Raw genomic sequence first — 24,738 nt, forward strand, 5'->3', positions numbered from 1 at the left:
ACTATCATCTGTTAGCAATTAAACATACCATTCACCCAAATCCATTTTTTTTGAGTAGAATGGTAAAATGTAGGAAGATTTAAAAGTTTATATAATTTATAAAACTCACCCCCATTTTTTTTACATCTAATAAAATTTTAAATATTTATCAACATCTGTACACGGATCTCCTTAGAAAGGGAACAAGCCTTTGTTCTTTGTAGATTAACAACTCCATTGTAATATATACACAAAGACATAGAGTCACCTTTGCATCTATTCATTTTGCTGTATACAGGAATTTAGGTCTTTACTGCACTTCAGGTCCTGTGTGTCATTGATCCCCCTCCCACTGCTTGGATTCAATGGCAGGAATTCTGCATCCCCTCCTATACTTCCTCAGGAAAAATATGAAGAAGGAACTTGATCCCAGGGACAGGGCATTCAGTGTGGGACAGTGCAGAGAAGAGTCAACTCTGTTGTAAATATGATTTGGGAGTTCCAGCACCACCTCTGCCTTACCTATCTCCAATCTGCCTAGGATACTAAACTCTTGGCTTCACGTTGACCCTATGAGCAGGGACAATGCTCATTCACACCACAAAGCTAAGATTCATGGTATTATTTTGGACTTGGTTGCCTGGACTAAACTCTCAAGATTTGGATCCCAATGGGCAAAATGTCTGTATATCTGATAGGTAAGCTATCATTACTTTGTAGCTACCGCTTAGATAAGGTTTGTTTTTGAAATGGTGCTATATTCTAGGAAATGAAAACACTGGCTAACTTCGTATTTCCTGGAAACAGATACTTTGTGTAGTCTTAAGGTCATTCAAGTGAAATAATTGGGTGTAGTAGATGGCAGGAGTATAAGGATAATAGTATACTTTATGTTTAAGAGCTAGACTCCATCTGTGATTGTTACATTTATATAATTGCTATGTATTATTGTCTGTACTCTGTTAGTTATTTCAAGCGTACACTGACAATACAACCTTTTCTTGGTCCATTTTAAGTATTTATCTTAGAGATTTATTTGTAAAAATTGAACTCAGAAAACCTGACTGATTGAGCTAAAGCAGTGCCCATTACCATTAAATTGAATAGTGCTTATTATGAAAACTACATTTTGAGATGATGTATATACGCCTAGTTATTAAACAGTGAAAAGAACTGTATTGCTAAAAATAATATACTAATAATATAATGTATTTTGGAGTCTGCATCAGTAAACTAATAATTAAAAATTGATTGTAATTGAGGGCCCATTTATACCGCTGTGGTTCTATGCAAAATGCTAATACGTGTTACCCTAACACACTGCGTTGCAAAGATGTTTAACAGGCCCTAGACTTTTTCCTTCTTCTAGGAGCCATTAAACAACTCTTTCAAATGCTATTCTTTTACAGAACCTGCTGGCAAATATGCTTTTAGGCAAATAACAGGTTCATAATTGGTAAACAAACAAAAAATGTTTTCCAGATTTTGCCCAAAGACCTGGTCAATCTGCTAGGTCCCGCCATCTTGCCATATGCACAAGGTAGTGAAGGGGAAGTAATGTTGTCAATCACAGCCAGAATATTAAAGACACTTCAGCCCTTCCTGAGAAAGTCATGAGTCTCTCTTCTCTGCATGCAGCAGCAACTTAGCTGTTGACTCTGAAAAAAAAGTCTAAATTTGCATATCAGTACAGTATTTTGTAGTCTGTTCAAGGTAAATGTTTTCATAAAAGAAAGAATATATTTAAAATAAGTGAAGGAACAGATTATAACAGTATCACTGTTTTTACATGCTTGCAAATGAATGTATCATCTAGGTCAGCGTTCGCCAATTGGTGATCCGCAGACCACCGGTGATCCACAAAATAATTTTGGTGGCCTGCAGCTCTGGCCCCCGAGCACAGTCAGGAGAAGGACCCCATTGGGGGGCGCACCGGCCAGAACCACGCATCGCAGGTTCAAGCAGGTCTGTGGGTTGTGTCTCTGGACACAACCCGCCCACTCTCCTATCACAGGCTCATGGCAGGTTCTGGTATCATGACATCACTAAAGGGGAAGTTTCTTCCCGTTGAGTGACACCCAGCTCCCTGCGCATGTGCGGTCCAGAGCCAGTAACTTTAGTGGTCCGCCGGTCCGAAAAGGTTGGTGACTACTGATCTAGGTAGCTTGGAGTCCACATCCAAAATTACTATTACATACAGATCCCTAAGTTTGAAATTCTCTTTAAGAAATTATTTTGTTTTGTGAGTTGTACAGTTCTGCCACACTATGGTGGTAATTTACTAAAGGAATATAGGAAGCAAGTAGGTTATCAAGCTTCAATGGGTATTTCACTTAGCTTAGTAAATGAGATGAAACTCTGCTGATTTCAATCATATGCAAAGATAGTTTTTTTTTTTTTTTTACATTTGCTTGCGTTGGGTATTCTTTGCCAAAGGAATTTATTATTTTGATAGTTACAATATAATGCAGTTCTGTATTTAATAATTATCAATAAATGTATTTCCGAGTAACTAGTGTAAAAGGCTGAATTTGATTTTATAACAGACTCTTGCAATCCGAGGGGCAGCAATGAAAGCCAATCAAGTGCCCTGAACTCAAATTTTCTGTCAAGAACCTGCTGATAGTAAGAGATGTGATCTCATGAGTCGGCTGCTATGCTGTACCTACACATATGCAAAGTGGTGTCAGTAATGTATTCTGGGCCCACTTTATCTCCCGCCTATACACTGGGATCTGCACAATCAATGCTTCTAAGTCTCCCGGCCGGACATCTTTTTCTGCATATGCGCATAACAATCTCTTTTGTCTCAAGCCCTATAACATCACATTTCCTCACTTTTTTCTTATTGAATCTTAGCCCACACTTCTGCTCAGTAGTCACTAAATGTCTCACATTTCTCTTTTTTCCTGTACCTCCTTTTCTGAAACAGAGACTGGCCAGTAGTCATTCCATTCCCCTTTAAAAATCATAGCTTAAATTTTCACTGTAATGCCATTATTAAGATGAAGGAATTTTTTTCAATGGCATTTCTGTTTATTCGCATTGATCACAGAGTATGGTGATACAACATCTTAACCAGTGTTTCTAAATCAAGGCTTTGTGGAACCAGAGGGCTCCTAAAGCCGTTAGGGGTTCCTTGAGCAATCTGTTTCTCTCAGGTCAGATTAACTGACATCAATGACCTTTTTGGCTACCTGTAGGGTGACATTCTTCCCACTGACCCCCCACACTAATGTACTGTGAGCTGTGGATATAGTAATTATGGCAAAAGTTCCTGAAGGCGCGAAAATAATGTCAAGGTGTTCCCTCATGTTAAAAAAGTTGAGGAACACTGATCTGATCTGTTTTTTTCATATAACACAGGCGCATTTAAAAAAAATGTGTGTTGTTCTTTATCTGCCCCACAATTCCTTCTTCCTATATCTCAGCCTGTAACATCTGGGAACACATCCACCACACAAGCGCTCTAGCTTCCTACTCTCTGCACTTTTAAAGTGGAAATAAACACAAGAAAGACAAAATTGTGAGCAGGCAGGTTCATTATTGCCAAAGAGACAGGTGATGTCCCGTACGCAATAAGAAAGACTTACCTGCCAGTCTTTAGTTTTTTTAAAACAAGTCAAGATGGGGTGTCACAAGCAACCAACATATAGTGCCACCAACTCAGTACTTCACGTAAAAAAAAGGAAGCAATTCAGCACAAGGTATCTCTTTTTCCAATTCTGTTGCTGCCCAAACTCCCAGTGCATGTGTATGATATACTTCCCCGGCATACCCAAGGATGCCTGTAATGAATGAACTCTCACATGTGCACATGTCCAAGGGACGAAGATCCCGAACCTGAAAGAGGACCGTGTGAACATGGCAGCATTTACAATGGAGAGAGGACAGGTGAGTGTAATTAAAAAATTGTGATCAAAGCAGATAAATTTATTTTATTGCAGAATGGACATTACCTGTCAATGTCAATGCAAAAGCAATCTGCTAGCAATTTTATACAATTTAGGTTTAGTCCCGCTTTAACAAGGCACATCCAACAGTAACTGCACAGTACAAAAATCAGCAAGAGGGGTCAATTTTACATATTTGGGAACAATAGGTAACTAGCGTCTGTTTTTAATTTCCCATGAGTGGAATATAACTTGTGGGTATACTAATTGATTGATCACTATCATCGTATAAGCCCTCAGTGATTAGGGCACCATATTCACATGAGATAGTTATAGCAGTGCTGGCAAGAGGTTGTATCTTACAGAAAACAAGTACTATCAATTCCTAACCAATCATGATTGATAAAAAAGCATGGCTATATAACATTTGCTGCATGATTACTGCATGACAAGGTTTTCTTTGTTGTTTCTAGCTTAGAAGCAAATGGTATTTATCTATCCATAAGAACATGTCAACAGTACACTGAATGCCTATGTGTATAGTATTTACCCCAAAGTCACTCCTTTAAAAAAGAAAAAGTCTAAGTGTGTTTATAACGGGTCCAATCTTTCTTTTCTCTGTCTTTGATTTATAACCTTAATTTGACGGGTAGAAGAAGAAATGCATAGCATTTCCTCTCCCTTTCCTAAATCACCTTTTATAAAGAGGTGAAAACATATCTGTAAAGTGTAAGAGTAAAATAATTCCTATTTCATCATCATCTCATTTCAATCTTCATCTCATGCTTCGCATGATGTCATTATCATTCTGGGTAAAGCCCTTTGGAATGTAGAGTTAGTAAACCCTTGAGAGAAGATATTACAGTCCATTGAAAGAGAATCTTTGTTATGCAAGCGGGTGTGGACCCACTGTGCCACTGACCGGGTATACTCCAGAGGGGCGTGACTAAGCAGCTACCAGGTCTTCGCTAGAGCCTCTGATGGTGAGGATAGGCTTGGGCTGCGGGGTAGCTGCCAGGTGCCACTCCAGAGCAATCCCCAGGCCAGTGGCAAATCGTCAGCAAGGTCTGGTACACGGTAAAGCCAAACAGGAACACACCATAGCACAGGGAACACAGAGTAAGCCAGAGATTGCTCAGGCAACTTCCTGTAGAAGGAGGTGCCTTTAAATACCTGCAGGTAATCACCCATAGGCCGTGGAAAACAGAGGGCGTGTGTTACCTCCTAGACAAGGAGAGACACACCCACACCAGCTCAAACACCAGAGCAAGTCTCACAGGTATGGAACATAGGAAGAGGGTTACCTGAAAGACAGGACCCGGCGCCCGTGCCTACGATTAGGAGCAGTGGCGCCGGCACGACCTGCAGTGCTAACAATCTTCTTCAGAAATTTCACATGCTCTACACTTTATAGGACTCAGCCCAGGAAGATGGTGATTTCATTCTCATATAGATGCTGTGGCCAGATGGTAGGTCTAAGGCAATTTTAATTTTAACTTTACCCTTTTTTGGGTACATATTTCACCTGCATATAGTAGGGGTATTGGAAAAGATGGGACCTAGCCAGTGTAAACAGACCTTTCATTTAAGTATTAGGTCTGCTGTAAAAGTTTTCAGTAATAATGCTTTAGGTCAGTGGTCACCAACCTTTTTCGGACCCACGGACCACTAAATATACTGACTCCAGACCGCGCATGCGTGGGGAACCAGGGTGTCACTCAAAGGGGAAAAAAATTCCCATAGTGACGTCATGATGCCAGAACTTGCCAACTCCAGAGACACAACCCGCCCACTTCCCTGAGCCTGCGATCTGTACAGGGGGGTGCACCAGCCAGAGCCGCGGACCACCAAAATGTTCTCGTTGACCACCGGTTGGCGACCGCTGCTTTAGGTTGGTTTTGAAGAACAGCAGATTGATGCAGTCCATGCACTTTCCAGTCCTCACAAAAGATGTCCCCGATGCACTAGGCCATAAAAGGCTTTCATAGGAGTGGATAAAAGGTTTCTTACATTTAAAAATATTCATTATCACACAAAAAGATTTTCTAACTTGTTGGACAATTTCTATAAAAGTAACCGCACTTTACTACAAACACATTGGAGTTATTATTTCAACATGCAAACAACATCTGCTAACTGAGCTTGAGAAAACACCAAAATGCAATGCATAGGCAGATGTCTAACCACCTGTCATCTCATCTCTAACATGCTCATCTATGGGTAGCTGATGTTCTATGGCTATAATAAATTTCTCGGTACAAAGGAAATATTTCTTATCTCAAGCAAATTAGTTGGACGTCTCTTTATGACAAATATAAGGAGTGTGTGTTGAAGGAAACTACATCTGATAAACAAACATTAATTATTTCTAAAGAAATAAAAAGTATGAAACTCAATCCAATTACAGAGAAAGAACTTTGAGCCCTTTTAATGACTTTTAGTGTGCAATATATTTAGGAACTTGCAAAATAAAGGATACTTTGTGGGATTGTACAGGGTCCTTATGTCTGGATGTTGAAGATTCAAACTAGATTTGATATGCTGTGCACAATATTCCTGAATGCAAGGGATGTTTATGCAGGGCAGAATAACTGTAATGCTTCCTTTTACAGAAGAACAATTGCCATTCCCTGGCTAGCCTCCTCCTGTCCCTACATCATGCTATGGGCCACCAACTAAAATGGGCATCATCACTAACCAAAGGTTGATTATCCTATTTTCATACTCCCCAAGCCCTATAGAGTAATTCTTGTTGTAAGTGATTAGCTACAATGGGTCTAAAAAAGAATCAGCTTTGCCTCATCTAATAACATGAATAATAAACCCCTTAGACTTGCTTGGTAGTGATAACATGTATCTTCTGTTTTACAATGTAGTAAGGCAATGCTGCATAAAACAATCCCAAAGCTCAAAGTAGTAGGAGCCATTACCTACAAATGGAATGTTATGTTAAGCTTTTACCGCAGTGAGCAAGGGTTATTTGTTGCAGACTGGCATGCACTTTCATTAATGATGGGGGAGTAGTTGTACCGATGTGTAAGCTCTGCAGCTAGATTTCTTCCAATATCATTAAGTATTGATTTTTTTCATACTTGTATTTTTGTGGTATGTAGCATGAGATACAACTATGGAAATCAAGAAGTCTTAAGATCATAACAAATGTCTTAAGGCTGAGCATGAGTGTTTTTTCATTGTTATACAGTCTGGAAAAATCACTGCTAACTGGCTCAAAATGTGGATGTCCGAACAGCAACAAAACAGTAATAAACAGTAACAAAAACTATACTAGAATGCTACTACCAGAATTAGAGTCAAAGAAACTTGCAGGCTACACATTGTACTTCAACCTATCAGCCTAGTTGCTGATTACACTCTTTACATAGGATATACAAAGTCTCTGAAATAAGTACCATTTTTAAATGCTGCTGTGTCTAAACCAAATAATCAAAATGTAAAATATTTCAGCTTTTATTTGGGTAGTATTGTTCATTTTTTTTTTTTTTTTTAGCTAATTCTCGTTTAATTTTTCATGCCAGTAATACACTTCCTGTGCTAGGGTGGCATCGCTCACTCACCATACTTTATAAAGGAGCAGTCTTGTGGCAGTAGAACTGGGAGCATGCTAAATGATAGATAAAGGCAATCAAAGTAGGCCCTTGTATAGATCTACAGATCTGTAATATTATCCTGAATATTTATTTTGTGATGGTTGTGATGAAGATAAAGGCCAAAGAGCAATGCCAACATATTAGCCTGCAAAAACATTTCCATAAAAATAACTCAAAAAGTTAGCAATTCAAACACAAAAAAATATTAAAAGAAGTTGTATCACTTCAAGAAAATTAAACTAAAGGTGTTTACAGGGCATGTTTTATGACTGTTGCCTGAATATCCCAAGTGTAGAAAGCAGAAATTATATTAGATGACAACAAACAGTGAGGCACAAATTTCCCACCAAATATCTAGCTTTTAGGGAGGAAATTTTGACAGATTTTGATCATCTGGCATCAGGGAAGTAAACAGGTAGACATGTAAGGTTTCATCCCAGATTGTAGCTCCAGAGAATATTCAATGCCCAGCTGATGTGGCTATAACAAAGACCTTTTGTGGGGATTTTATTCTAAACGAAGTCGGGATTATTACTGTGGAAATTCAGACAGGAATAGTACATAGGTGTGAGAGGGTTATTTTAATGATTCTGATTAGCTTTTTTTATCATGCTACTTTAATAGTCTACATATTAATGGAATGAAAATAGAAGTCATGAGAGGCTGATTTCATTAAACTAGATTAAAAAATTTGTCAAACTTGGTCTTTAAATTCCCCCATGCCAATGGGTTTCGTTTTTAGTAAACTAATGGAGGAAAAACATGTAGGCTGCCATACTGATTCAGTGAGCCTGATCTATTAAAGCTCTCCCAGGCTGGAGATGATACACTTTCATCAGTGAACCTGCTTGATCCAGCAAACCTGGAATGGATTTCTTAAAAGTAGTTTGCTATTTGTTAGCAAATGTTTTTAATCTAGGACCAGATCCATTCCAGGTTTGCTGGATGCCATGCTGGATACCCATGTTCACTGATGAAAGTATACCTTCTGCAGCCTTGGAGAGCTTTATTTAATCAGGCCCAGTGCTCCTGTATTTTTAGAGTCACCAAACCCTAATGATAATGTAGTGGTATAGTTATTCTGGGTTATTAATAATGTGTTAAGATTGTGTTGCATTACAATGATATCCATGTAATTAGCTTCTTCAGAAAAAAGGTCAGCAATGGTAGTCTATGTGCTTCTATTACTGGAGATCTCCTTTGACAACCCTAGTTTGGTCAGTTAAAGAGAACTTTTTCACAACTACAAAAATTCAGCTAAAAGCATAAACTTTAAAATTTTAATTACTTACTGGGTTATATATACATAGTGTTTTTCTTTCCATAAGTTCTTTTTATTCACCTGCAAAATGCCTTTGAACTTGCTAGAAAATTTGGCTATAAATTCCTCCTGCAATGTCAGAGCCTTCTCTTCTTTAGTAGCGTTTAATTACTCTTTGTGTTTGCAGTCCCATAGCCCCTCATATATTTATACATAACCTTTGCCGTGGCTGTTACAGAAGGAGGGAAATAGATTACTATAGAATGTCACTGGGGTGACAGTGCTGAGTTTGCTGGGGCTGCTGATTTTACAAGATGGTGCTCCCAAGAGTAGTCTCAGGGTTTTTGAATGTCTACACTAGGGAAGCTATTAGAGATCAATAACATGCTTTAAAAAAAAGAAAAAAAAAATATATATTTATATATGTAGTCTCCTGGGATATGAGAATATTTTATGATGGTGATCTGTATGTGATATCTGCATAAACCCAGAAACTGTGAGAACTAGGAAGTGAAGAAATAGAGGAAGATGCTTATAATAGTGAGGCATCTTTCTTTTCCTCTGCCTGGACTTTAATTCCAGGATGTCATCAAAACAAAATGGTGAAACTAATCTATTTCCTGCTTCTCCCTTCCCTTAGTGTCACCAAGGCTTTAGTGTGCTGCCCTGGCTGGAAACAGGAAGGGCGAGCGTGTACAGCTGGTAAGTAATGCAGATCTTTAAAAGTGAACAGAACAATGTGAGATGATAGGATGCCACGAATAATAATGACAAGAAACTAACTGTTCTGGGCCAACTTTGAGTTTGAATAAATCTCAGTGTTTCCTCTCAGAACAGGATCTAATTGTATAAATTAGTAATTTACATGATACATTGTAAACTATATAATTTATTGGTATGTGAGTATGTATATTTTATATAAATTATTATTAGCAGATCCATAGATAATCCACATTGGCAAATAATAATAAAGGAAACTTTATAGGACCTAAATCCATCCAAAACAGAGAAGATATTGTCAAGCTAATTCACCAACTGGCCTGGAATTGTGGTGGTAAAATCTTACCTATAAAGTTCCCGATTATATCCTGTAGTATAGTATGCTACATTTGTGTTAGTGGAATGTCTGCCAAGGAACGTCAAGGTGGCCTTATGTGTAGGGCTATAGTGATGTCCTTTCACCAAAGTCCACATTTGTAAGACCAGAAAATGATTTAGTTCATCAGATTTCATTTAGAACTTCTCTTTTCTCTTTTGTTAAATGATCCTTTTAATTAGTTATTAGTATATTTAGGAAATAGAGACAAAAAGTAACAGCAGCATTTTTGACAGTAAAACATGTTTGTTTTTTTATTTATCTCTTTGTAATTCTGCTTTTATTATATGTAGTAATTTTGTATATTATCTTCTTCTAGCTATATGTGAAGGAGCCGATGAATGCAAGCAAGATGAAGTATGTATTAGGCCAGGAGTTTGCCGCTGTAAGCCAGGATACTTTGGTGCTGACTGCAATTCACGTAAGTACAACAATTACTGGATTAATGCTTTGGGATCAATTTGATTCAAAAAGCCCAAAGCACAATTGATACTGATGTCAAACATTATTTTGGGGTTTTTACAGAGAGAGCACAAGAGAAGTTGTTGGTTGTAAGAATGACTCTCTCTCTAACTGAATTTTTTAAAGCAGGCAAAGATAGAGCTGACTGCTCTAAGTCTTTAAAAGCAAAAAAGAGGGGTTAACTTGACAGCTAGGTGCAAAGTAGTTTAAGATAAGTCAGCAATGGCAGACTGGTTGCTTTTAAAGAACCTCGTATTCATTTTATACATTTATTATGAACATGTAATTGTCAGAACAGACCTAAAGTTGATTTATGACCAATCACATAAAGCTCATATAATCTTAGTTATTTAAAATTCTTTTTAAATATACAGCTCCAAAATAAATAATACCTGTTGAGCCTGTTGAGGTCCTTTTACAGTCACTTCCTGTTCACAGGTGACAATAGTATTTCCTTGTCTCCTAGATGCAAAAGAAAAATATTTTTATATTTGTTTTGCAAGATCAAATTTAACCAACAAGTGAGTTTGCCATGAAAATGTGGGAGATTTGAAAAAAATGGCTTTCATGATCATGATTATAATGCAAAATGAATTAGGGTAATTACCTTTACAGGTACTCAGTTGGCGGAGGAAGGCTGTTGCAGGTACACAGTGCTCTGCAGCAGCCTTCAAAGCTACAAAACTTCAAGCGTACCTAAACTCAGAAATGTCACTTTACATAAAAGGGTAGACAACCCTTTTATGTAAAGTAAAAATTTAGATTTTTTTTTTTAAAGCCACATCCTTTTCTTTAAAAAAAAAAAAAAGGGGGCAGCAAAAATAAATGGGAGCACAAAGCCTCCTGGGATACCTATGTCAGGCATCCCGGGAGGCTCCTAAGTGCTCCTTCAGCGCAAAAAAATTGGCCGATGTTATGCATACACAGTGAGATTGGTAAGTTTTTTCCATCCTATGTCACCTGATCTCGTGCCTGAGTGGGGTGATGTAGGATGAAGAACCCAGGAGAAGAGACGAAGAATAATATGTCTATCCTCTTTCCTTTTAGCCTGTCCTGACCAATACTGGGGCTCAGACTGCAAAAAGAGATGTTCCTGCTATCCTAATGGGAAATGTGATGGAGTGACAGGACAATGTATCTGTTATCCAAACCGCTGGGGTCCAGATTGTCAGCACACCTGCCACTGCAACCAACATGGAACTTGTGATCCTCTTACTGGATCATGCCAATGTGAGCCAGGCTGGTGGGCCCAGCATTGCAATAAGCCATGTTTATGTAACCTAGAAACTTCACACTGTAATCAGACCAATGGGCAGTGTGTATGCAACATTGGATGGTGGGGTCAGCGATGTGGTATAAAGTGCAACTGCAACAAATCACCCTGTCTGCAAACCAAAGGAATCTGCAAATGTCGTGAAGGCTGGCATGGTCCTAGATGTGAATCCCAGTGTGATTGTGTGCATGGGAAATGCAGCCAAAATGGTGAATGTGACTGTCACATTGGCTATCAAGGAAAGAGATGTGCAGAGCCTTGCATTCCTGGAACTTATGGACCTAAATGTGAAAAGAGGTGAGTGACATGAGTAAGTCTGAAGATAGACATTGACCTCAAAGAGAGCTGGGATATTAGACAGAAAGAGCCTAATTTATTAAAGCTGTCCAAAACTGGAGAAGATAGACTATCATGTGCCAGGATCTTCAACGATAGTCTGTCTTCTGGAGTCTTGGAGAGATGTGATAAATCAGGCCCAAAAATGTCCATCTTATAATCACAGCCTTATATTTATTATTATGTTTGATCTTTAGGAATACCCGGGACAGATAACCACCATTTGTGAACACTCAGCTACTAGATACACATTTCCACTCCATGGTATAATCCCATCATGATAGAGGTGATCTGCAGTATGTAGGGCAGGGGTGTCAAACTCAAATACACAGAGGGACGAAATTAAAAACCAAGTCGAGGGCAAACTTGAAATTTATTGAAAAAAATGAGGAAGTTTACTACTTCATTCATACCTAACAAAAACAAACCCCTCTATGCACACTTTAGGGTTGAAAAGACTAATTTATATCTATCTATGCAGGCCTTGTGTTGTTCATCCTCTCACATCACAAGTTTGTCTCACACTAAATATTACACTATGCAGTCTCTAATGGATTGAAACAAACATAATGCCCCTGGTAGTTAGGCTCCATGTGATCATTGCCTAGGCTTTGTGTCACATGATGGGTGTACAGGAATAATGTTTATGTATTGCATGTATTGAAAATGATGATGTGAGGTGGTAACATAGAGATTCATGTGGATCCTGCCATGTGTAAGGAAATGAATAGAGATTCTCTGTGCATGTTCCAGCATACTATATTAGATCCTCAGCCTAATACTGACTGTAAGTCCTCCCAGCTATGTACTACAATCAAAGGAAATACAGTTGGGATGATTTAACCCATTATTTTGCTGCTGCTAGTACTGCCTGATATAGAAGATTCAAATTAACCGCTGTGCCGCATTGCAGAACTACAGTTACAATGTATTACTGTCGGCGCCTGTGATGTGTGGGAGGGGGGCGGGGAGGGGCAGAGATATCTCACCTCCAGTTCCATTGACGTGAGTGATGCCGAGACTTCAAATCCTGGAATTACTTGCGTCTATAAAACAGTGAATAGAACAGAACATCAATGCGGGGCCACGCATAGGCCGCTGGTCTATAGACGCAAATGATGCCGGGAATTGTAGTAGCGGCATCACTCGCTGCAATATGTAGTAGCAGGCGGGCATGCCAGATCTAATATATTTCCAGAATTCTTTGGGGGGCCAAAAAAGGACCTTGCAGGCAAGAGATTGACACCCCTGATCAAGGGGAAGACATACTTGTCACCTTCTAATAGGAATACAAGTTAAAAACTCTATCAGGTTTTAAATATTTGTATTGCTATTTCAGCTAGAGTAACTCAAACTGTGGCCCATGGACTGAATCCAGTCTGCCAGGATTTTGAATCTGGCCCAGCATCACTGTCATGTTGCCAGTGTAGCCTGGCCCCTTGCTTAGGTGACAGGCTGATAATACTATTGGCACATTGAATCCCCTGCCAGCCCTTCAGTATGCCCCTAACAACTATGTGGCTGACATGAGTTTTGCATGTTCAAAAGGTAAAATAATACCTGCGTACAGAAAAATAGTAAATTGACTTTCTGTTTTTGCTTATCAATAGTATTTATTCTACAAATATGCATATGAAACAATATTCTTTTCTTTAGCTGTGGAAAATGTAAACAAGGACAAGCGTGTTCCCCGGTGGATGGCTTCTGTTCATCATGTGAACCTGGCTGGAATGGTACGAGATGTGAAACTCCCTGTTTAACTGGATATTATGGAGAGAACTGTGCGCAAATATGTCCAAAATGCAGAGCAAATGAAGTATGCAGCCCAGGGACAGGGACCTGTCAGAACTGTGATCCTGGAAGGATGGGACCCCGGTATGTCTAATAACTGAACCCAACAGCAGGTGACCTACATATACAGCTCCGGAGGTATAAATGCAAACAATGGCGCCTCTATTCAGAGTCATTGTAGGGCCCCCAGCAGGGGCACATTCCAAAATAAATGCCAGAAATTTATAAGTAGAGGTCTTGGGTTAATATGAGTTTCCTGGCTCGATTCAGAGGGTTATGACTTCTTACAATGGGTGTACCACACACCTCCATCATGACTGCATTTTGGGTTTTTAAGCTTTCTTCCAATGCTGGATTTTCACAACTGGAGCCTGTAGGTTAAAAATGTACAATGCCTTACATAGCGTCACTCTGCTAGGATCACATTTTCTATACAAAACCTTTACTTGCTTTTCTGATCTTTACCTGGTTTAGAACATTGTGATATTGTATACATAGCTTTATTCAAAAGGGTTATTTCTATTCATTATAAGTGGCTCATAGCTATACATAGAAAAAGCCTCCTTTTTGCGTTTGCAACTGGTAGACATGAGCATACTATACCTAATGTGTGTACTGGACAATGTTTTTGAAGGCACCCTGCCAGCTAATTAATTGCCAGGGCTGTGCCTTGGAGTGCTGACAACCCTCACCTCACAACCCTCACAAATATGAAGCACCAGATTTTCAGGCACACTCCATAAAAATAATGTGCCAGAGAAACCAAATGTCATTGATGCACGACATCAACTCTGTAAACCAGATTTCCTAATTGTGTAGATGACAAGTTTTGGTAAAGTAACATACCCTTTTTTTAGAAATTCTTGGTTAAGGGTACACGTGTTAATGGTGCAATTCTCATTTTAAGGTGTGAATTCAGCTGCCCAGAGGGAAGTTATGGCGAGAGATGCCAGCATCTGTGTCCACTGTGCATTCACGGAATCTGTGACCCAGTAACGGGGGACTGTGTCTGTGACTTGGGACACTGGAAACCAAGGTAAAAGACATACAAATACAAAAAGTCAACATACAAGTACAAATAAAAGAACTCAAAAAAATACAAATTAGGATGTCAGCCATCAAACAATTATGATTATGGCATGACATTCTGTTAAAATAGAACTTCAGGAAGATATAATGGTTTGATTTGCTATCAGCCTTTTCCAGTACAAAATAGTGCAGCATGAAGTAATCAGCTGTGCTTCAGTCCACATGACTTTTCTGATAGGTGGCAAAAACCAGCACTTGCAAAATTGTTTTTACGTATTTGCAAATTTTATTTTACAAATTGAGCTTGATTTTTAGATTTCAGCTATAGGCCTAGTCATTTTCCAGTTATGGTATTACCTGTGATACTAAAGGGTTGCATTGTTTCTATTTTTTCATTTTAGAGCAAACAAAGCTATTTATTATTTTTTTTATGTATTAGATTATTAGGAATATTTTAGATATTATATTTTAGACTTGATGGAGTTAAGGTGTTAATGTAGTGGGGAGTGTAAAATATTAAAATGATAAACATGATTTCCTACTCTTCTTGGAGTCTACCCCTTCCCCAAGCAGTGTTATGTGCTGTTTTTTGTATGTGTGAGTTCTATAGATGTGTTGGATTATGCAGCATTGCACTATTGCAGTACGATGCAGATTTTACCATGATATTTTAATGCTATGGTGTGAATAAATGAAGCAATGTACAGTATTCCAATGCAGCACACACAACTTTCCTTTATTGTCTTCTAGTGTGCATTTTTTATATAATATAGCAGATTGCAATGGATTTCTCCATGTTTTATGTATGAAAAGGTATGTTAAACTTCTTGAAGACATTTTATAATATCTTTGCGTTTTCCTTAGTTGCAATGAAACATGTCCGCATGGCTTTTTTGGATCTAACTGTTCAAGTCCCTGTGAATGTGATGGTGGGCCTTGTAATCCAATGTATGGAACTTGTCTTCTCAGTAAGTCCTCTTCCTGCTACAAATGTTATTTCTGTCTTCATATTATTGTATCTGTACAGGATGCGTCTGTCATTTTGTTGGGTTCCTCTAAGTAATATATGCAGTGTATATATTACTACTGTATATGACATACAGTTAGGTTTGGATACTCACACAAGTTTTGTTATGTAACAAAAGCATGAAGACATAAAGTGCAGACTACCAGCTTTAATTTGAGGGTATCCACATTCAAAGTGGAAGAAGGGTTCAGGAATTATAGCTCTTTATTATGTACTATCATCGTTTTGAAGGAACCAAACATATTTGGACCTAAATAAGCTTTGCTTCATCATCAATAAAGCAGATAAAAGATCTGGAATGATTCCAGGTGTGTTGTTAGCACTGTAAACCTACAACATGTGGTCAAAGGAGCTCTCTATGCAGGTGAAACTGTGAAAACAGAAAAATTGTAAGAATATTAGGACTGTCAAACGCTACACTTGTGAAAAAAAAGGAATGCACTGATGAAGATTACAAAAAGGCCTGGATGTCCATGCAAGACATCAGTGGTGGATGATTGCAGGATGATTTCCATGACGAAGAAAAACCCCTTCACAACATACAGAGAAATGAAGAATACTCTCCAGAAGGTATGTATATCAATATCCAAGTCTACCATAAGGAGAAGACTTTATAAAAGCAAATACAGAGAATTCACCCCAAGGTGAAAAGCACTCATTAGCCTCAGGAATAGAAGGCTAGTTTGGACTTTGGTAAGAACATCTAAAAAGCAGCACAGATTATTGTTTAGACAGATGAAATCAAGATCAATCTCTACCAAGGGCTTGGAACAGCTCATGATCCAAAGCATACTACATCACCTGTAAAACATGGTGGAGGCAGTGTGATGGCTTGGGCGTGCATGGCTGCCATTGGTACTGGGTCAGTAATGTTTATTGATGATGTGACACAGGACAGAAGCAGCCCGATAAATTCTGAGGCCTACAGAGACATTCTGTCTGCTCAAGTCCAGCCAAGCTAATTGTGTGGCAGTTCACAATATAGATGGACAATAGCCCAAAACTTTCACGGAAAGCAGCCCAGGAGTTTATTATATCAAAGGAATATTCTCCAATGGCCTAGTGACTCACCTGATCTCAACCAAATCAAGCACACATTTAACATTGGTATTTTCAAATACACCCACCTGTGAGCACCTGAAATGAATTGTGGATAAAAATGACTCCAGTTTCATGTTTATACACCATTTTTGTTCTAGCCATTAGATTAAAGCCAAAAATGTGCACTTCAACAAGATCACAATTGTTTATTTGTATATCCATTGTGGTGATGTACAGAACCAAAACGATGAAAACTGTGTCAGTATCCGAGTATTTTATGGACCTAACTGTATGTATTACTATACTGACAAAGCTGCTGTTCTACATGAGCCCTAAAACTAAAGTTTTATCTCCCAATCAATTGGAGAGAAATTGTTGTCTCTTATTTGTTGTTGGAAACCATCAAAGTGTACAGACCCTGCAGAACAACATGGTTTACCACCTTTCAACATCCACAAATATCAGGAGGCATACTCCTTTGCCTTTTATGAATCTGGGCAATTGTCAGTGACATTTGAGCTCTCTGCTAATGTTGGATAGCCATTTGATTTATTGCTGCATTGGGCCTGATTTATTAAAGTTCTCCAAGGCTGGATATGTTACACTTTCATCGGCTTCATCAGCATCTGATCATCAGCATCTGGGTGATCCAGCAAACCTGTAATGGATCTAGTCAAGGATTCAAAACATTTGCTAGCAAATGTCAAGTAGCTTTGAAGAAATCCATTCCATGTTTGCTGGATCACCCAGCTTCACCATTGAAAGTGTATCCTCTCCAGCCTTGGGGAGCTTTAATAAATCAGCCCCTTGAATTGTTTTTGTGACAATAGTGGTATTTATTATTCAATATTTAATAAACACCTCTGATCTTCCTGCACAGCATCCAGCCAGAAAGGAGCAATAATTGCTGGAGTTCTGGTCCCCATGTGCCTGCTGTTCATCCTCTGCTGCTGCTGCTGTTGTTTCTGTGGGAACAATCAAATGGACAGTAAACACAGGTAAGTAGCAATCAACTTTGCAAATCAAATTTGTCTTTTATAGCCATTTAATGAAGTTGAGACTAAAGAGGTATTATATCCAGGAAGGTAGGGTTAATAATAAAGTAGCCAGGCCTGGAAGGATGGCAAACATCCGTTAGGAATTTCTGGACCCAAGCCATCCCCACTGGGATAAGCTAACCACTTGGATGCAAATTAAACCCTATAAAGATAGGACCTATCAAACTACCTAATAAACCACCTCCTACACAAAACATTTCTTGGGAAGTTAACCAGTCCCTATAAATTGGACTGTTTACACATCTACCATCTACAAACTAAACTATGCTGAAAAAAACAAAACACTTCTTTTAGGAATATCACCTTAATTGGTCACAATCCTTAATAAGTAACCATTCTAATATCATACTAATGCCAGAGTACCCAAATCCTCACATAACAAAGTTGTTTCTGCTTTTCACCCATCTTCAAAACACAATACTAGTCTCCAAAAACATCCCCTAAAGAAGCCAATAGGCGAAACGCGTTGGGCTTAAGAGACAAAAAAAACACACAAGGACTCAGTACAATATTGTGTTCTGCTGTATGCTTTATTTTTCTTTATTTTAATATTTATTGTATAGCACAGGCCGAATTTGTCTAGTCACGAGTCCATTTTTAACCATTTAAAAATACACCTTGTTTTAAATGTTCCCTTCAAAAAGCCACCTTTTTTTTTCTTCTATCTGTACATATTGAGCATTTATTAAAGTTTTAATACTTTACTCTGCCTTTTCAGCAACATTGACATTGTTAGTTATTGGAAAATCAACAGACTTTTCCAGGGATTGTTTAAAATCGTATCACTGTCACTTTGTACTGTTTGTTTTAGTAATTCCAATATTAGATCCAAATTGTCAACTGGAATCTGAGAAATATAAAATAATTCTGAACCATTTGCAGACATTAGGCATGCTACTATGCCTCCATAAAAACATAAGAAAAAGTTCACAGGAAGTAGGTACATCCTATCTCCCCCTTCTTGCACTTCCTGGGCAATTGCTGACATGCTGAGTAAATACAGAATTTGCTCTTGCAGCTGCTTTTCAAAAACAGTACACGGTGTGATATAGAGATACAAAGTAACATTATTGTTTTGATGTATTTACTTTGTATCAGATGTGTTACTTTAGATTTAAATGATAATATTGAAAACATCCAATTGGTGACATTATTGAAAAAATGTTAAACCCCTTGTTAATTCCCTACCCCTAGTTAACTCTAATCATTACCCTCACTCAAGATAATTTTTTTCTGCACCTAATTTCTGTTTTTTAAACCATTACCTAACTGTTTGAATTCACTTTGTTTTTTAACTTATTCCATGCACACATTTTAGTTCATTTTTTCAACTTTATTCTGTACCAGAAATGTTATTTTAATAATATTATAAATTTAACAAATTATACAATAACAATTATATTTTCAACAGGAGAGACTGTACAAATGTGAGGTGGGAGAGGGGGGAAAGTAAACCATAATAAATGTAAAAGAAACATAGCAAACAACAAATATTTCTAATGGTTTTGACACTGATATATTGCATATACAATGGTAGCTAAAAACCAAATGTGATGCTAGATAATAGAGGTTATTGATTCCAGCACATGGTGTCAGACTGTCACCTCGTGGTGATTTAACAAACTACACCAGAAGGTAATCTATTCAGGTTTCAAAATGTTTGTTGAACATAGCTGCAAAAAATTAACCATAAACATTGTGATAATCTTACTAAAGATCACAAAGGCATAAATTACCTACTTCCAAATGCTGAAAAATTAGATAAAATGTGAATAAGTTTTGGACTCTATCCATCTTTTAGAACAAAATGTGAAACACAAATATTTCTCAGGTGACATGACTTTGAAGAAACACTTGGGGGAGGTATAGTGTTTTAAAAGAGAAATAAGAAGTCTATGTTTAGACTGTCAGTAAGGTTGTTGTACAGTTACTGCTTCCACCTGCCAATGAAATGCAGCCTAAGGGAAGAAATTATCTTCTACCTGCAGCAGCCCCATATATGCATTGGAGCGTAAATGATACCACTTACTACCACCAGCTGTCAAATATGCAGATGCTGGTTCTTAAAAAAAAAACAGTACTGCAGTGTAAGTGACCAAGTGACTTGCAAGGTGCCAGAAGCCGTGCAGGATCGCTCAGTCATGACAATCAGTCAATCAATCATGGCATGACAATCAATCATGGCAGTTCTAAACCTGCCCTAACAGTCATACACCAATAAACTGGATCTGTTAACAGAAATATTTATTGTAGCAGCACCTAATATATTTTAGTTTTGCCTGCAGTTTAATAAATTTGTATCAGATTTGCCAGCCCATTAACACCCCATTTTCTGTTACAACTGCTTGGCATTCCTTTATCACAATTGTCAGGCACCCATACATAGTTTGCCGATCATTAGATCTGCCTGATTGCTCTTGTATGCTAGGTGTATGAACATTGAACCTGAACCTAACACTGATACTTAATTCTGGGGAAAAGCCATTTATAGGGTGCCAAAACTTTAGCTAAAAGAGTCAGGATGTCCTATATACCATTAACTGTCCTATACTTCACTAACAAGCTGCCTTTCATTTTGCAGGTGAAAACAATAAAGCACTCATGTTTTGTCACAATATTAGTTATAAAACTGTAAAGTGTGCAGATGTGGGTAATACTGGTTTTTGCGGGATTACCCTAACTTCCTGTGTGATCACAGAGGCTGAAAGTGAAAGATACTTACACTTAAGGGTGTATATCATAAAAAGTATAGTGTGGTGAAAGATTCAATGTGGACCTTTGACAGGTTTTATTACTGTGTGTATTGCTGTTACAGGGATTTATCTCCTTTTATGTCATTGCCACAAATAGGAAGATCTTTCCAATTAGCACTCTGAGAGTAATAAAAACCTGACAAAGGTTATAACATTTCTCTGCTTTATACTAATAAAAAAGACACACACACACTGAAATATTTTTTTTTAATAATGTTCTCTTTATCTATTTATCTATCTGCATCTATTTTTTCTATAATTATATGTTTCACTCTCCTTTGTAATGTTTTACATGTGATTTCCTTCTCCGATGAAAGAAACACATTATTTACAGAGCTAAATAGCTAAAGCAAACAAAGCTGAAAGTATTCAGATCAATGTATAACTAGAAAAAGTAAGGTGCATTGTAACAGGTCAGACCACAGAAAAATATAGACAATTGTGGTACCAAAGTTCAACTTTTAAGTTTGCATGATCAGTTAGGTCATTATTGCAGAAAGGGACAGGCGATGTCCTTTCTGCAACAATGCATTTTATCTGCCTAATCAGTCCGGGTTTTTGAAGTCAAAGCTGAGCTGTGCAAGTGCAGTGCAAGTATTGGTCGCAAGGGAAATCCCTTGCACTAGGATGAATTAATTGCACATTATATCATCCCAGCACAGCCAATCAAGATGGCTGAAGATCCCCTGGAAGAGGAAGAAAAGAAGAAAGATGGCGGCTCCCAACATTGGAATCTGGATGGATGAGCCACGTGGATTTAGTTATGCTTAACACTTAATACCTAACACCAAACCTTAACAGTAAACCTAAATGTAATGACCTGGTGCCAGGATGAGTTTAGGAAGACCTAGAGTAAAATATTTTTTAAACTACCATTGCTTTTAGTATTACAAAAAATACAGCTTGTCTATTGGTGTTCTGATCTTCTATCTTTAATACTTTCTGAATCACTGACTCAGAATATATATGCAGCTTAAGTGTTTGGCACATTGCTGTACAGTTCTCTGCATATTTGTATTAGAGGTGTGACTGAAACTTCTGAAACCAAAGGATCTGCTTTACATCCAAGCATTTAGCATTTTTTATAATGAGTAAAGCTTTGGCACAATTTATAATCTCTTAGTATTGGTCCTCTTAAAAGCTATGCACGCACATCAGGCGAATGGTGGACAGTGTGATGTTGTTCATCGATCCACCGCAGTGTTCCTTCTATGGAGAAGCGCACAGCAGATTGCCACTCACTCATCCTCCGCTTCTCTGTTCAAAATAACTGTGTGAACATTACTCGTTTGTTCATCTGGCATTGGAAACAATCGTGAAAGATAATTTCCAGCAACAATTCTCTAAAATCCATTAGATGTTTGTATAGGCCCTATTCCTATGTTTGTATAGGCCCTATGTTTGTTCGTGCCCTATACTATAGGGCATGAACATGCCTAAGAGTTTCATAACCCCAAACTGATCGAATATGATGGCTGAAGACAATGAAACAGGAAGTGGATTAGGCAAAGATGTTAAAAACCGACATGTTTGTGGATTATTTCTTAGTTTGGAGGCAAATTAATTTTAATTCAATCCCCTAAGACTTCAAATACACTCTTTGCTTTTGTTCACTAAAGGTATTGGGCTATCATGTGTCAGGGAAAAGCATAGTGTCTTCTCCATAATACAAGCAATACTGAGTGATTACACCGATAGTAATAGATATGAAAATATAAATAGATATATATAGATAGTAATAGATAGATATAAAAATATGGCTTCAATATGGGAATTCACTCTAAGATTTCTTACCCATTTCCTAATTTATTCCATCCACTCAACAACTCCTGCCCCCGAGTTAAACTTTACCATGTCTCAAACACACATAGTCAATGTTATTATGTATATCTACAGCAGGATCCAATATTTGTGTTTTACTTATATTAGATTTAGTTCCATTAGTTTTATTTCCTTTGAACAAATATTCATTATGATTTGTTGTTTTAGAGACTGTATTGACTTCTGGCTCCCAGAGGTATACTCATTACCATCTGCTTTTTTCTATAGCGTGTCTAATGGAGACGAAGGGTGTTTATTGAGAATGAAGCACAATTTCCAGGGTGCCTTAGTGAATATAAGCTCCCTCTTGCCGTGCTGTTCTGTTGGGAACAATAAAGTTTCCTGGGTTACCGGTAAGAAAAATGAAACAGTACTTTATCATTGATTACTGTACTTAGTGATGGCACTCTCCAATAGTGAATTAAAAATAAATAAATATATCAAGCAATGATTATTTTTATCTTAAACTTTTATGAGAAGTTGAAGGTATACGTTTATAAGCTTGTGTTGCTTTTATATTTCAGTTTCTCACCATGATGCAGAACTTCCTTTCAACCATAGTTTTATTGAATCTCCCTCCACTGGCTGGATTTCTGAGAACTCATTTTCTTCATTTGAGACTGATGAGGAAGGTCCAGTTTATTGTGTTCCTCCCAGAGAAGGTAACTTTTTATTCTAATTTAAATAGATTTTATTCATTTACTTTATTCTAATTACAGATAAACAATTTTCATTATATTTTAGAAATATTTCAAATATTTGTAATATTAATTAATGCCTTAAGGTTTGTAAATGCTTTGTCTTGGACAAATAATAGTATAGATAACCTGTATAGGATATACAAATGTTGCTCTCCGATAGTCAATATGTCACAAGTTCCAAAATGCTGTCAAAACAGTGTCGAAAGTGAAGAAGTGAAGTCAGCACTTCAAAAGAGGGACATAAATACTTACCTTTCTGGTGACTCTTGTCTTTAAATTTGTGCTGTTGATCCCTGGACACTGCAGGTAGGTGTCATGTACCTGCTCCTACTAAAGCACACAGATGTTTCTTCTGCCACTTCATACATTCTGTAGTGGCATACAAGCAAGAAAAAACACAGGCTCTTGCACATTTTGAAACAGCATATTCACAAAGTTCAAATACACAGGATACCAGAAAGGTAAATATACATGACTTTTTAAAATTTTTGAGGGTTTTTTAACCTTTTTGTCTGAGCATAGATCTGGGTTTACACAATGCAAATTTGTAATAACTTACTGTTGATCAACCCACTGCTTTAGTTGAGAGTCTACCCAAAACATAAACTACTATTTTGGTGAACTAATACTTTTTAAGGCTTGTTTCAAAATTTCCCCCTCCTTTCTTAGAGGTCCCGTTGTCACACTTACCCATTCCTCACTAAAGCGCAGGCACTTTTCTCCTGTGCATGGGGGCAATTCTGACTCTGGGCGTGCCTACACTCCCAAGCTTTATCAGTTTCGCCCTTTCCGCCGGTCAATCAAGAAATAGCCTTTTCTACATTCCTGGCTATTTATCTGACTCAGACACAGCACTTAGCATTTGTGCAATAAGTCTCCACTAGTGCCAAGCCTCCAAGTTCTGCTGAGCAGTTGCTGTACAACTGTTGCTTAACTCAGTGCTTTCCCTACCCTGTTCCTGTGCTTACCCCTTGTTGCCCAGTCTGCTGTTTCCAGCCTATTCCCTTGTGCTGTTCTAGTGTTCCTCTCTGTCTGTGTATATTCATGTGTCATCTGTGCTTCCTGTTGCTTCCAGTGTCCCCCATGTTCCCTTTGTCTGCAGTGGCCCCTGTGTCACTGGTTTCTATTTTCTTGGATCCCTGGTATTTAACCCCTGGCTTGTGACCTGACCTCTCTTGCTGCCTGCCTTGACACCAGCCTTTCTTGACAATTCTTCTGCCTTGTAATTTGGTAACTTGTATGTTCCTGCCCACCCTGGTGAGCCCAAGAACTGCAACCTGGCGGAAACCAGCAGCGCAACATTCTCCCCACTAGAGGCTCCAGGGAAGACCTGGTTGCCGCTTAGACTCTGCGCCTTGTCTTTCCAAGTGTGACACCTGTCACTGTATTTATATCGAAATACTGCTTTACTTAAGCTTATTTATACCTTAAATGTGTTTAACAGTTTCAGTGATGTCCCCCCATTTTTCCTTACAGTTTTACATGTTAAGTCCCAGATACATGTAATATTCCAATCCAGCGGTTGCCAAACGGTGGTCCCTGAGCCACTGGTGGTCTGCAAGAAGATGTTGGTGGTCCTCCGCTCTGGCCGGTGCACCCCTGAGTGGGG

At 38.1% G+C, this 24,738-nt stretch overlaps 1 protein-coding gene across 1 annotated transcript in view; it reads left to right on the forward strand.

The window, feature by feature from the left end:
- The first annotated feature begins 212 nt into the window (after positions 1–212).
- Positions 213–24,738, forward strand: part of SCARF1 (scavenger receptor class F member 1) — a 28,244-nt gene continuing 3,718 nt past the window's right edge. Inside the window, exons 1-10 of the mRNA XM_072429312.1 lie at positions 213–677; positions 9,382–9,443; positions 10,157–10,258; positions 11,347–11,869; positions 13,565–13,783; positions 14,607–14,735; positions 15,593–15,696; positions 17,677–17,794; positions 22,657–22,781; positions 22,953–23,090. Of these exons, the coding sequence (XP_072285413.1) occupies positions 565–677; positions 9,382–9,443; positions 10,157–10,258; positions 11,347–11,869; positions 13,565–13,783; positions 14,607–14,735; positions 15,593–15,696; positions 17,677–17,794; positions 22,657–22,781; positions 22,953–23,090 (1,633 nt within the window). The 5' untranslated portion in view covers positions 213–564. The remainder of the gene's footprint in view (positions 678–9,381; positions 9,444–10,156; positions 10,259–11,346; positions 11,870–13,564; positions 13,784–14,606; positions 14,736–15,592; positions 15,697–17,676; positions 17,795–22,656; positions 22,782–22,952; positions 23,091–24,738) is intronic.

This window comes from Pyxicephalus adspersus, chromosome 1 (genome assembly GCF_032062135.1).
Source record: "Pyxicephalus adspersus chromosome 1, UCB_Pads_2.0, whole genome shotgun sequence".
Classification (NCBI taxonomy): Eukaryota; Metazoa; Chordata; class Amphibia; order Anura; family Pyxicephalidae; genus Pyxicephalus; species Pyxicephalus adspersus.